At 39.2% G+C, this 15,531-nt stretch overlaps 1 protein-coding gene across 3 annotated transcripts in view; it reads left to right on the forward strand.

The window, feature by feature from the left end:
- The window catches only part of eml1 (EMAP like 1), a 249,865-nt gene that overhangs the window by 135,532 nt on the left and 98,802 nt on the right, over positions 1-15,531 (forward strand). For all 3 annotated transcript variants that reach the window (XM_060829259.1, XM_060829258.1, XM_060829260.1), the window contains exon 2: positions 10,558-10,740. In XM_060829259.1, the coding sequence (XP_060685242.1) occupies positions 10,558-10,740 (183 nt within the window). The remainder of the gene's footprint in view (positions 1-10,557; positions 10,741-15,531) is intronic.

Here is a 15,531-nt window from a genome sequence, read left to right on the forward strand (position 1 = left end):
ATGTGGCTCCTGTAACATTAATGTTAGGCCTATCTAGCTTAGAATGAGGATGGACGACTATGGTCATAAGCAATTTTCAGTTCCTAGCCCTCACTTTGCCGTTAAAATTTTACTCATATGCTACTATCTTTTCTTGTTGTCATTTTTGAGTTTTGATGGATATTTTGAAAGAGCACTTAAAGTGCTTTAGTTTCATTGCTGGTCAAACCTAAAATTGAAATGCTTGCATTCTGTTGATATGAAAATGTGTTGCTGGAAAAGCGCAGCAGGTCAGGCAGCATCCAAGGAGCTGGAGAATCGACGTCTCGGGCATGAGCCCTTCTTCAGGAATGAGGAAAGTGTGCCAAGCAGGCTAAGATAAAAGGTAGGGAGGAGGGACTTGGGGAGAGGCGTTGGAAATGCGATAGGTGGAAGGAGGTCAAGGTGAGGGTGATAGACCGGAATGGGGGTGGGGGGCGGAGAGGTCAGGAAGAAGATTGCAGGTTAGGAAGGCGGTGCTGAGTTCGAGGGATTTGACTGAGACAAGGTGGGGGGAGGGGAAATGAGGAAACTGGAGAAATCTGAGTTCATCCCTTGTGGTTGGAGGGTTCCTAGGCGGAAAGTTCCAACCATAAAGGATGAATTCGGAAAGTTGGGGCACAGTCCCTGTGCAGGTACCGAAGTGGACTATTCAATGTAGCCGACAGAGAGTCAAGCGTAACAGGTGGGTGCATGTGCGGGTTGATAAGATTTGTCAGATTTGGACCCTGTCAGGTTGGTGGGGGAGCCTGATGGTAAGGATTAATCAATTCAGGTGTTGGGGATTCCTGAGTCAGGTGTCAGGGGCTCAGTCAGGGTCTTGGGGAATTGAGAGTCCAATCAATGTGAGTGTTGGAAAGGTTATTTTGGTACTTTCCAGGAATTAGACTCAGATTGTACTAACATCTACTGGATAAGTATCCAGGTAAGTGGGTTGGCAGTGATAAGGTAAGTGAGAGCAGGAAATTTGTTCATCAAACATTTCTGGGCATTTCCCACTGAGTGATTAATTCCAGGTTTTTGCACGATCCTGACATATCTTGGATTACACATCTGGTATTGATGATCTGGAGTTGGGAAGATATCGGCCACGTTTAATTGATTTTTCACTTAGACATTAAACTTATCTTTTTAACTATTTTTGTTTAAAAGTTGACAAGTTTTAGGAGTTAAGCTGCAATGTATAAGGATGGAATAAACACGATACCATTACATCATTCAAAGATTCGTAAAACAATCAATTCTAAGCTTACAAAAATAAGTATGCAGCCTGAATAATCCAGAGATGACATGTTGAATGATTTTTAAGTCTGTGTTATTAACTTCCCACTCTCCTATGCCATATAAGCTAACTTGGAAACAGCAGTTGAAAAAGGAATGAGATCTCCAGGTGCAGCTTCTGCACAGGGATAAAGTTCACCTGCGAGTCACTGTGACACTTGTATGAGCTACAGATATTTCGAGACAGTGGTAACATTACGGATTCCATGTGATTTGACTAAGAATCAATTATGAAACTCAAAGTATATGAGTAAAATATAATGAGGGTGACACTGCCTATCACTGAACCTGGGATCTCCAATTGTTGGCTTTGCCAGTAACATCCACATCCCATAAACATATTTCAAAAGAACTAGCCTGGGGAAACTATGTCAATGATTAGCAGCAGGACCCTACTCCTGGAGATTCCCATTCCATGGGAGCCATTTAGTTGTTGTACTTCCCCACGAAGGAATCAACTTTGTCTCCAAGTGTCCTGGGCAGTCCAAGGCTGGCAATGCGATTGGGAGTAGTGGCTGCTGCTGGCAATTCACTTGGGTCTTACCAGGGTCTCACGATAAAGGTGAGTGATAGTGGAATGGAGTTGGGGGTGCAGTGGTAATGTGACTGGACTGGTAATCTAGAGCCATAGGCAAACGTTATGGTAATGTTGGATGAAATCCTACTATATCAGATAGTGAAATCTGAATTCACCAAAAGAATCTGGGAAAACTGATGAAAATCAATAGTTATAAAATCCACCTAGTTCACAAATGTTTTTCATGAAAGGTATTATGCCACCTCTAGCTGATTTAGCCAGCACATGACCCCAGATTTGCAATAATATGATTGATTCTTAACTGCACTCTAAAATGGCTGAGCAAGCCATTCAGTTAAATCAAACTGCTACAAAGTCTGTCACCTCAGGGTAGTGTCCCAAACCTAAATGATTTTCCCTGCATCATAAAATCTGAAGTGGGATTTTCGCTGATTGTGCAATATTCACCACCACTTACAACTGCTCAGATAGTGAAGTAGTCCATGTCCTAATGCAGCAAGAAACTGAAAATATCTGGGTTCGGACTGACAAATAGCAAGTAACATCTGTCACACAAGTGCTAGGAAATGATCATCTTCAACAAGTGAGAATCTAACCATTTCCCCTTGACATTCAATCTCATTACCATCACTGAATACCGCTTTATCAGCTTCCTGGGGGTTACCAATTACCAGAACTGAACTGGAGCAGACATATAAATACTGTGGTTTGTGCAGATCAGAGTTTGAGAATTCTGAGCAATCCACCTTCTGTCTCTGCAACTCTTGCCCACTAACTGCAAGGTACAAATTAGGAGTGTGATGGAATATTCCGCACTTACCTGGATCAGTGCAGCTCCAACAATACTCGAGAGGCATGATCTCAAATAAGATAAAACAGCTGACTTGATTGGCATTCCATCTCACAACTTCAACTTCCTTCACTTCACCCCCGATACAGAATGGCAGCAATGTGCACCATCTATGAGATTCACCATAGTAACTCACCAAGGCCTCTGCAACAGCATTTTCCAAATCTATGATCTCTACCATCTTCAATGACAAGGACAGATAATACATTAGGTAGTCCCATTTCTTCCAAGTTCCTCTCCAAGCCACTCACCATCCTGGCTTGAAAATATGTTGCTCTTCCTTCACAATCACTTGATTAACATCCTAGAAGTCTCTCCTTGACAAGTGAGGCTGCCCTGCACCCTAAGGATTACAGTGGTTCAAGAAGATGGGTCACCACCACCTTCTCCAGGAGATACACAATCAACGCTGGTCTGGCCAGTAATGCCATGAACTTATTGAAAAGAAAAACCTGTCATGGTGAGAGGGTTACTGGTAAGGGAATGGTGGGGGAGGGAGGGGGGCGGGGCGGAGGCCTGGAGTTGGGGTTAGAGTGGGTGTGGCTGTCAGTAGGATTCTTTCTCTTCCTGATGTATCTTGATCAGCTGTAGACTGTCTTTGAATAAGCAATAAGAAGCCCAAAGCAAGTCCAATAGGGAATCAATTGTCCACTTAAAAAAGGCCTAAATTGATATTTTGATAGGGATACCTCAAAGTTTTTCTGCAACTCTTGCCCACTTTTAGATTTGATTAAAAAAAATCAGCATGTTGGAAGGTGAACTCTCCTGTCAGATCAAGACGCTGAATTCACCAGGGCTTGGTGGTGGGAAATTAATTTCTGTCCTATTTTTCTTGCATTTTCTTTGTGCACTCTTACTATCCACTCTGATTTACTGCTTGACATTGTATTGCCTGAAAACTTTTTATGAGAGAGAATGAGAAATGGAGGCAATAGACTTAGTCCAGTGGCTGGTACAGTTACAGCTGCTGTTAGTGCTTGATTAATTTAGAAATGTCTTTAGTGGCATATGTCCCGTGGTATGAAATTAGACAAAAATATTCCAAATATAAATCAAAACGTGCTAAACCACGGAACAAAATATGGACTAAAGTATGGATTCTGTGTTCTGAAAGTGCTAACAAATGAAGAGAAATAATTTACTTTTTTGCAAAAATTCCCTTGACAATTACATTGCCTATGACTTAATCAAAGGTATTCAGCCTTGTATAAAACGTTCTGTGTTGGTTGATTCTTGACTAAGAGAGATTGCTATGAAAGGGTGTATCCAAGATTTTACAATGCTTCTGTGCAGTTTTATGTATCAAAGTAATGGCTTCCGGATGCAAATTCTTCCATGTACAGTATATCATTTACTGTAATTATATACATTTTGAACAAGTTCCAGTTGAATACAGGCATTATTTTGAGGAGGAACAATAACAGGAGAATGCAGAGCTGCTATTAGCAGCAATACACATTTGAAACATGCCAATTCATGCTTCCTGTGCTGCTTTGGAATTGCAATGATCAATGCATCAGTGTAAATGGAGAATCACAGTGTTAGTATATTTCAAATAGCTAAAATTTGAGAGCGTCATGCCAGACTTCAGAAATAGCTCAACAAAATCTGTGTTTAACACTGGCATTTCCAATACTGCCTTAATGCTAATCTACTCAGTCAACTGTGTAACTACCTGTACTGATATAGTCAGCAAATGCATGGAGGTTAGAGTAAGTGGCATTCTGCATGCTGTGATCACACTTTCTTAAACCATATCATTACCTTTCAGTCAAGCTGCTTCCAAAATTATACTGTTTTGCCAAGCTGATAAAAAAGATTTATGCCTACATTCTGCTTCCAATCATGTCAATATACTATCCCCAATTCCACCAATGTTTATTTTCTGCGAAGTCTTTGATTTGGCACTTTATCCTTCTGGAAATATAGGTACAGTGTATTCACCAGTTTCCTTCAGAAAATGTTACTTCCTTAAAGAACTCCAGTAGTTTAGTTAAATATGATTTCCGTTCCACAAAACCATGTTCCTGTCGCCTGATTATCTTGAACTTGTACAAGTGCCCTGCTATAACTTGTTTAATAATAGCTGCTAACATTTTCCTAAAGACAGATGTTGAATTAACTGGCCTGCAGTTTCCTGCTTTCTGTCTCCTTCCTTTTTGAATAGGTAAGTTACATTTCAATCTCATGAGACCTTCTCTGAATCAAGGGAGTTTTGAAAAATTAAAACCGGAATCGCTATCTCACTAGCCACCTTTTTTTAGACCCACAGGATCAGTGCACATGTTAGCCTGTAACTGCTACAATTTGTTCTCTGGTGATTATGTAATTTTCGTGAGTTCCTCCCTCCTTCCAAACCTTAATATATCGCTACTTCTGGGATCTTCCTTGTTATCTTGTATAATGAAGACTGATGTAAATACTGTTTCAATGCATCCACTAGCTCCTTATTTTTCAGTATTATGCCTCCAAACTTACTTTTTATAGGCCTGATACTCACATTTTAAAATAGTTATGGAAATTCATGTATTTATTTTAATATTTCAAGCTGGTTTTCTCTCATAATATTCCCCTCCTTATTCTTTTTCATTTATTCTTGGATGTTCTTTGTATTCTGTGCAGTCTTCTGAGCTGAAAATTGCCTTTGCAAAATTATACACTTTTTGTTTCGCTTTTATACAATCTTCACACTTTCTAGCTAACCATGGACAGTGGGTCTGTCTCTTGGATTTTTTTCTTACTCTTTGGAATATATTTATTCCGTGTATTGTGAAATATCTCCTTAAACCTTTGCCATTGCATTTCTATCGATCTTTCCATTAACCTAATTTGCTAGCTTGGTTTTTATGTCTTTACAATTGTCTTCTCAAAATGTTAAAGAAGTCTCAGCCATATCCTTTTCTTCATCAAACTGAATTAAATCATGTCGTTGTCACTTCCATCTTAAGGTGCCTTGACTGTGAGATCATTAATTAATTTTATCTCACTGCATAATACTGATTCTAAAACAGCCTGCTCTCTGGTAAGCTCTAAACTTACTGTTAGATGAAATAATTCTTTATGTTTCTCATTCTCTGATTACCCCTTTTCCTTTCTACCATTTTAGAGTTAGGGAGTTCTGGAAGATCAAAACCAATGCTTTCACTATCTTTCTAGAAACCTATTTAGAATAAGAAACTAGCACGTAGGCCTAGCAGCACAAGAGGTGTGACCACTTTCAGTGCACTAATTTCGACTGTAATATTTCATTACTGATACTGAATTCTTTAAATTTCTCATTCTCTGATGACCCTTTTTCCTCTTTTTCTGGAATGTTTTAATGTTACATCTGAAAGGAGTGCAGAAATTTAGAGCAACACCAGACCATTCTAGATGGTAGTTATTGTAGGTTTGGTAAGTGTTCTACAAGGAGCCTTGGCGTATTTCTACAGTACATCTCACAGAGTGTACGCACTGCTGTTACTTAGTGTCAATGGTGGAGGATGGTATGTGAATGTTTACGGTTGTAGTGCCAATTGAGCAGGCTGCTTTGTCTTGGATAGTGTCAGACTTCTTGAATGTTATTTGAGTTGCACCCACTCAGCCATGTTGGGTGGCACAGTGGTTAGCACTGCTGCCTCACAGTGCCAGAGACCCAGGTTCAATTCCTGCCTCAGGTGACTGACTGTGTGGAGTTTGCACACTCTCCCTGTGTCTGCGTGGGTTTCCTCCGGGTGCTCCGGTTTCCTCCCACAGTCCAAAAATGTGCAGGTTAGGTGAATTGGCCATTCTAAATTGCCCGATAAATGTAGGGGAATGGGTCTGGGTGGGTTGCACTTCGGCGGGTCGGTGTGGACTTGTTGGGCCGAAGGGCCTGTTTCCACACTGTAAGTTATCGAATCTAACCTTTGTGTTATAGTTGGTGGACAGGCTTTGTGGTGTCAGAAGATGAGTTATTCACTACAGAATTCTTAGTCTGTGATCTGGAGAAGCAATTTCCTCACAGAATTTACAATCGTTACCTGCGGAAATCATTTGAATTCTTTTCTGACATGTAGGCAGATTTCTCATTAACTATAATTTTGTGATTAATCCTTTTTGTCTAATGGAAGCAACACTGAGTAAATGTTGCACACAGCAGGCTGTTTACCAGAGAATGGGGAAAGGCTTAAACCTTCTCTGTTCCTCACTGAAATATAATAACCATTATCATCCATTTTCTCTCACTTACAACTTTTATAATGTTTTTCTTGTTCTTAAAAGAGCAAATAATTGTTGGGCAAACTCAGCATAATCTGTGGAGAGAGAAACAAAATCCAACTTTTCTTAGTCTGATACGATCTTCTTTGAAACCCCAGTTTCTCCAAAAATGTCTCTTTTTCTTTCAAATCTCCAGAATCCACAGAACTTTGCATGTAATTGTTTGCACTTTAATAGAACATAAAGCATTTAGCTGTAACTAGGAAATCTAATGAAATCACTTGCAAATGGTGATATATTCGGCATTGTATAGACCTTGATGGGATTAATCATTGTACTGTTATAGTTGTTGCAGATTAAGCCTTAAAGCTTATTCAATTGATATGGCATTTTAATTAGGATTTAATCAGGAATTGATGACCTTTTCTGATATAAAGAACTCTTGGGACTGAATGTTTGCTCTAAAAGGGATGCAAATATTCAGGCAAGTGAGAGAATGTCTGGACGCTACACCAGTAGTCAGCAGCCAGTAGTCAGAGGAGGTTAATCAGTGGCCTACTGAGGCCAATGAACAGAGCCTGGCTGGAATTTTCCAGTTGTCCTATGGGTCCAGATCTCACTGGAAAGAGAGCGTCTGTCTAGCTATAGATCAGGGGCAGCACCCCAGGCAGTCTCCCCATCTGTCTGGCCACAGCTGAAGAGGCAGGCTGCCCTGTGGAGGGATTCTGCCTCCACATGGGTAACCTTGGAGCTGTCAGACCACTTTTGAATCTAAAGTTATTGAGCAGGCATCTCAAGAGGAGGAGCCCTCTAACAGAAGGCATCAGTCCTTCCCCCTCCTGCTGGCCTTCCAGCTTCGAGAGCCCATCCAATGTCTTGAAATGAATGGTGAGCATGGCCTCTGCTCACTAAGTGGCCAGTTCAGAAGTAATTGCTGTCAAGTAATTCCAGCCTAACACTATTTCAGCCTAACACCGGGTACCTGATCTGAAGCTGTGCCCCTGATAGCAACATGGAAGCAGCCTGTTGTAACTTAGTCAATAATACATGAGTTAATACAGCAAGCTGCAAACACAGACTTCGGTAAGGTTGTAAATTGTTTAAAATACTCCAGGGAATGCAATGGATTTCTCACAAAAATGAACACCACTGTCAGAATTTTAACAGCTTGGGTTCTTTTAAATGGTGCTACATCTGCAAACTGTTGCCTATCTCCGTTTTCTTTCCCACCCTGCTCAATAGAATAACATCCTTGTTCAATCCCAGGTTTTATTGACATTGTCCAAATGTTGCTCCTGTGAAGGAACAACAGTTGTTGAGGTGTTGATTCTGGCCATCTGCTCTTGTTGACATGTCAGCACCTTCATATCAATTAAGTCTGACCACTCCAATAGATCTATCATTGAATAAGGAACATATTTAGTAAGTTTTGTATCAACATTTGTCATATTCACCAGAAAACATGTTATTTAAATCATTAAAACAATATCACCAAGCTTTGTTTTATTTTAATGTACTTCAATCTTAACACGGTGAAAAATGTAATGCCTACTTTTAAAAATTCATTTTTACATTTCTTATATTTTCTGGCCAGGGAGTGACAACTGTACAATGGTTGAATGATTTCCATTAATCTATATCTGCATCATTCCAGGAACTTCTCAAAAACATATCTGTGTATTTATTACTGCTCGGATGAAATAAGATTTCAGAGCTTGAGTCTGATTCACAATTTTGCTCTCAAAACCTGTAAAGGATTCTCAGTTTGATTAGTTGTAAAGTTCACAGTAGCAGAGCAGTTTCACAGATGGGCAAAGCATTAGTACATTGTATTGTTTATATAACTTTCATAGCATATTGATTCAAGAAACCATTTTGGGACAGTGATTAGTCTTGCCATTTTCCATATTTCTGGAACCTAATAATTAGACAAAATCTTAAGGTGCTAGTTTTCAGACAAATCTTAACAGTTTTCAGCCTTAAAATTGATTTCCATCCATAATTAGGACCTCTTAAATTGCCTCCGAGGCCAGTATGATTTTTTAAAAATATAGGGACCAAGTCTGTACTTCGTACTTCAGGTGTGGTCTCAGTTATGACAAGACTTCCCTCTTTTCAACTAGCAAACCCCAAGCAATAAAGGCCAAAATCTAATTTGCTGTCTCCCAGAGTGAACAGAACCCCTGACACTCCTGTTCTTGTCCCTGATTAGACCCAGATTAATAGCCCTAATCAGGAAACTCGTACTTTGTGACGTCCACCTCGCTGACCTCATTCCAATCTCTACATTTTCTTAGTTACTTGCTGCACCTGCATGCTAATGTTTTGAGTTTCAAACACAAGAAACCCAGATCCTACTGTGCCTTTTTGGAATCTCTCTCCATGTATTTACATTGAGTTCCATCTGCCAAGTTTTTGCCTACTCACTTAACCTATCAATGTTGTCTTGCCTACGTCTTCATCACAACACGCCCTCTCACCTATTTTTGCATTATCCACAAATTTGGAATCATTACACTCTGTCCCCTCCTCCAAGTCATTATCTAAATAGTAAATAATTGAGACCTTCAGCCTGATCCTTGTGGCATTCCACTAGTTATGTCTTTCCAATCTGAAAAAAGCACATTTAATCTGAATTGTCTGCATCTCTGTCATCCTTCCTTTGCAAAGCCTCAATCAATGCAAATATATTACTCTCAAAATGATGAGCTCCCTTCTTGTACAATAGCCTTTTATGTGGCACCTTGCTGAATGCGTTCTGGAACTCCAAGTAGAGGACATCTATCAGTTTCCCTTCATCAACTCTGCTCATTATACCCTCAAAAACCTCAAGTAAATTTGTGAGACATGACTTCTTTTATGAAAAACCGTGCTGACTATGTTTGATAATGTTAAGCTTCTCGAAATGTCCTGCTATTTCTTCCCTAATAATGGACTCTAGCATTTTCCAAAAGCGGATGTTTGACTTAACTGGTTTATAGTCAAGAGTGTGGAGCTGGAAAAGCACAGCAAGTCAGGCAGCATCCAAGGAGCAGGCGAATCGACGTTTCGAGTAAGAGCCCTTCATTCCTGATGAAGGCTTTAAGCCCGAAACGTCGATTCTCCTGCTCCTCGGTTGCTGCCTGACCTGCTGTGCTTTTCCAGCACCCCATTCTCAACTCTGATCTCCAGCATCTGCAATCCTCAATCCTTAACTGGTTTATACTTTCCTCCTTTCTGTCTCCCTTCTTTCTGGAACAAGGATATCACTTTAGTGCTTTTTCAATCGGCTAGAACCCTCCCAGAAAGTTGTGAGTTCTGGAATATTTTGACTAATTACCACACTATATCTGCAGCCATTTCCTTTAATACCCTTGAATGTAGGTAATCAAGTCCTGGCAACCTATCTGCCTTCCATTCCATTAGTTGGTGAACTACTTTGTCTCTCATGATGATACTCCTCCAGATCTATCTTCCCATTAGAGCTTTACTTATGATAAATTTAGGATGTCAACAAAGTCCTCCACAATTAATCTATGTCTCCTGTGCCATGGAATACGATTGTGTAAAGAAATTAAAGCATAAAGGCCATGGTTGAAATAAAATAATTGGTCACCAGTTCACATGTGACAATGAAAACAGAAGTTCCTCTTAATGTTGGCTGTTGTGTTGCTTGATCCCTTCAGTTAGCGTTGTCTTCCTTTTACCTCAGATGACAGTGCCTCTGCAGCCAGCAGCATGGAGATGACGGATCGAATCGCCTCTCTGGAGCAGCGTGTACAGATGCAGGAGGATGAGATTCAGCTGCTCAAGTCAGCACTGGCTGATGTAGTCCGACGTTTGAATGTTTCTGAAGAGCAACAGGCCATGCTGAATAGGAAGGGACCTACCAAAGGTAACTAAGAAACAGAGAATAAAATGGTGCATATTTATTGCAAAGGTAAACATGTATCAGGAGCAATCATTGCACTTCATACATGCTGACTAATTCTGAAAAATAATGTTTATCATATGAACACATCATATAATCTAGAAGTTATGGTACATTTACCCTTGAATTAGCCTTTGGGCATTTGTCTATCTTGCAGTTGTTTAACAGCTAACAAGGGAAAGGGACATATTTGTTTGACTGATGATTCTGGTGTCTGTTGGGGGAGTGGCTGTTGTGCAAAGGGGTGGGTGTGAACGTTGCATTTATTTCCATGGCGAGGCTCTCTGTCACTGTTAGTTTTGGAAAGGAGGGAACTGGTGGGGACTGATTGGGGTAACACAATGTTCATGCTCATGCAGAGGAATGCCTTGATCAGGTTTTGCAATGTACAAACAGTGACCCAAGAAAGAGGAATTTAGGACAGCTTACCAAAAGAATTGGTTAAAGAGATGGAAACTTGAGGTATTTCGAAGGAGGAGAGTGGAACCTATGGACAAAGGACTCAGGCAAATGAAGGTACGTAGGAGGGTTCACAAGAGACGGTCAAAAAGGTAGGTCTTGGGAAAGAGATGAGGTTTGAGAAGTTGGCAAGAGTGTTTGGTAATGTTGTGGGGGATTGAAAGACAATTGCAGGCTGAGGATTTTAAATTTGAAGCACAAGGTGCCAGAAGGCCAAGGTTAAGTCTAACCATGAAATAATTATTTCCTCCCCTAATTACTCTCTTTCTTTCTTTCTTTCTTCCTCCAATGATATTTCTTTTTTGGAATTTGGGTTCAGATGTGCTGGTCACTGTCTATTGTTTAGCATAACGTTGCCTTTACTTGCATGTGAGCCTCGATTCTGAGAATTTATAGGCTGCTTAACTACATTGGGCATCGTAACCTAGCCCAATCCTATCCTCAGACACCATCCGAACATGTGCTCTTCCAGAAGGAGCCACTGGGTGTCATTCAGGAACGGAACTTTTTGCTGAGCTTCCCCTCCCGAGGTCAGGTGCATTGACTCGTTTCCGATTGTGATGAGTCCCAGAGGAACCTGCTAAAGGAATGAGCGGGCACTCAATGGACATTGCCATTCACCCCATAAGAAAGCAGAATGATGTATTTAAACAGCTGTAGAGCAAATTTAGTAAAGATGACATTAGTGGAATTTCATGCCACAGTATAGATCCTTTTATTATGAAGGAGTGTTGTTGACAGCTGATGTCTAGTTTTTCCTAATGTTGCCAGCTCTCTCTCTGGAATTCAGATGACAATATGTCTTATATATTTGTGGTTCCCAAGCCTCAAGCATAATTATGTGGAACTTGTTCTTCTGTACTGAGATCAGGAAACAGCAACATCTGAGCAAATAATTGCATTTCTTATGGTACTAAACCATTGAAATGGCATACAGTCATAAGCAAATTATTAATAAAGCTTTATAATTGGAAAAGCTTCAGGGTCACGTGAGTTATTAGCTGAGTTAATAGAGGATTGAAGTGTAACAGGTCTCACTAACTGCATGGGGTCCACCTGTTTAGCTGAACACCGAAGGGGATTGGTTTGCTCAGTTAGCTGGTTACAGAATGGTGCCAACAACCTGGTTCAGTTTCTACACTGGCTGAGGTTACTGTTTTAACCTATCCCCTTATATGAGGTGAGTTTATCCACAGTTAAGCTACCACCAGTCAGCTTTCTCTCCTGTGAGAGTGCAGCTCTACAGTTTGGTAGGACTATGGCAACTTTACCTTTGACAAATTGTACAGTTTTATTTACAATGTTTCACACTGGCATATTCCCATTTGCTAATTATTGCTTAATAATTACATTGTTAAGACCAGTAATTTACTGTAGTTAACATCTGAACATTCGCATAAGATTCAGGTTTTGAATCGGAGAGTAAATAATTTGGCTCATGCAAATCTGAATTTCAGTTTGAATGAATTTGATGCACAAACACTGAAGAATCTACCTAACAGGCAATAAGTAACTCATACATGACCATCTGATACTCTAATTCATACAAAGACAATTAAATACTCAGTATATATAGGTACTCAAGTACATTAAATTATTTGACAGTTAAATATTCAAATACATATTGATACCCATGACCACAAGATTGAAGGTTTGTTTTACCACCAGAATCACAAAACATTTAGAGACTCAAACAGATACAAGTTCTAACAGACCAAAGTCCTCAGATGTAAATCAGTACAAAATTACCAGAGACTCACATCTGTCCAGGTTCTAGACTACCAAGAAAAATGGCTTTCTGATATGTGAGCACCAAAAATAGTTAAAAACAAAGAAATTAATTCATCAGGACAAGGCTGAACCTTATGATTGAATATTTATTACACTGGCCAAATATAAATTCTGAAACTCTGCTTTCTTAAAAATACATTTGGGCAAGCTTCATTTTGCGTTCAGTAATAAGAAATGAATTTTACTTTTAATACCATAGTGAAGTTTCCGAAATACAGTTGGATTCATTAATGAAGTCTATATATTTATCTTTCTCTTCCAAATTTTAGGATGCTGTGTACAACCAAACTCCCTGGTTAAATCAGTACTACTGATGAAATGATGGATATTGCTGGGAGCTGTGGATATTTAATAACACATGTTGCATCTCCATATCTTGCTCCAGATTTGTGATGATACTAGCAACTCCACTTTGGCAGACAGCAATACATTTTAGGCTTTGTGAGGAAAAAAAAGACTCTTCATGTTAGTATGCTACAATGACGCAGAATTGTTTTCAAGAAATATTGAATGCTCTTCAATGCATTCTCAATAATCTTGCCACTATTAATTAAGGATAAAATGAAGTTCAACCTACATTTGCAAATGTCTGGAAACAAGTTAAAATTTAATGCACACATATTTTGAACAATATGGTGAGGTCCAAAGCAAAATTCATTTGAAGTTAATATAAAACAAAGAATTGTGGATGCTGGAGATCTGAAACAACAACAGAAATTGCTGGAGAAACTCAGCAGTTCTGGCTGCAGGGTAGAAAACAGAGTTAATGTTTCGAGGTTGGTGACTCATCATCAGAGCTTCATCGTTTGAAGCTAACCGGTTGAAACTGCTTTGGAATGGCAATCCTTATGACCAGAACCACAAACACACTCTAAGTACCATTTAAACTGGAGGTGAAAATGTCTTTAAACAACTGTGGCTTGCATTTATATAGTGCCGTTGTAAAACATCCCAGCAGCCAAAGTAATACATACACAGTTGAATTCAAGTTATTGTAGAGCATCCCTAATAGCTTAGGAAATAAAATACAGTGGTTTAGGATCCATTTCATATTATCTAATTGGAAAGGTGTGTTATATTTCATCTGGCTGTTCAATTTCTTTGTTTAAAGCTTGAATAACCTATCTTTAATATTTTATTTGGTCTAGTGATAGTTTCAAAGCTAAAATATACTATCTTACTTCAAAGATTGGTACCAACAACCTGCAGGTCGTTAATGATATATTATCCAGAATTCACCTCACTCTACGATGAAGAATTTTCTTTGTGCTGGAGTATCTTTGGGAGTGAGCCAAGGCAGGAACTCTTGAGAAGATTAGAAAAGTTCTATTTTCTTTTGTAAGGTGCAATTTTTGTATAAACTAGTTTTCAACAACTATTAGTAATTGTGTGAAATGTTCTCAGAATCTCAGATTTCAGTTGCATTGAAGTTATGACTCTTGAATATTTTGCACTGCCTAAAACTGATAGTTAAAATGTCCGATTACAGTTATATTGTTAAAAATGTCTGATATACAGGTTATTAGAATTTCCCTTTTCCTATTAAATTGGAGATCAGTTCGTTCATTATTGAGGTTTCAAATGACACCACACAGAAACATAATACCGGGATCATACTACTTCTGTGAATATTTAAAATTTCCTTTTCCTACCTACTCTATTTTACTGCTAATTATTTTATCTTTTGTTTATATCATACTGTTAAGCCTTTCTTTCTGCTTTCTGTTAATGTTTCAGTCTTATTTATATTTTATTTTCCTCTCTTGTCTGTTCTTCTTTGCCAAATTCTCCTCTTTATGGATCTTTAGATCAGGCAGCATCTAAACGATTGGAGGCAGATAAACAGGGCAGTGCTAACAAAGCAGGTAAGTGTTTGAGTTCCCTTCCACTTATAGAAGCTCCCCATAAAATAAGATGTGATTTGCAAACATGTGGAAGCTTTTGACAACTGACACTGTGCCTTTGTTTGAGTTATCATTCTAGCTTGTCATGTCCATTGTTAGTAAATGATGATGGATTGAATGTGAGGGCATTTGTTTCAGAAATAGCGTCACTAATTTCAAGAAACCTTCACAAATCTCCCAGGAATAACTTTTATTTAAACCCAGCAATATCAGTTTATTCTCTTGCTCTCTGCATTGTATTTTCCTCTCACCTGATCCATATGTTATCTCAGGATTGAGAGTGCAAGTGGATATTGCTTCCTCTGAACTCCAAGACCATCTGCTAGAAACTGGTAGAAAAGCACAGGAAATTGTTGTCTTCTAGTTTTCCTTGCTAAAATTGGGGCAGTGCCAAGCAGAGATATGGTAACTACTCAGTCAGCCTGACTGATTCAGAAACTCTCAGTGTAGTGAGCATTTGGAAATTCTCACTGTCAATTTCATCTGCACAAGGGATTAAGATAATGAACTTGCATGAATATGTATTTGTCAAAAACAGGCTCATGTCATTGTTGCACCCAGACCGAAAATTAGGTCCCCTAGTTTGTTGCAATTACAGATG

The sequence above is a fragment of the Hemiscyllium ocellatum genome, chromosome 8 (assembly GCF_020745735.1).
Source record: "Hemiscyllium ocellatum isolate sHemOce1 chromosome 8, sHemOce1.pat.X.cur, whole genome shotgun sequence".
NCBI classification, from domain to species: domain Eukaryota; kingdom Metazoa; phylum Chordata; class Chondrichthyes; order Orectolobiformes; family Hemiscylliidae; genus Hemiscyllium; species Hemiscyllium ocellatum.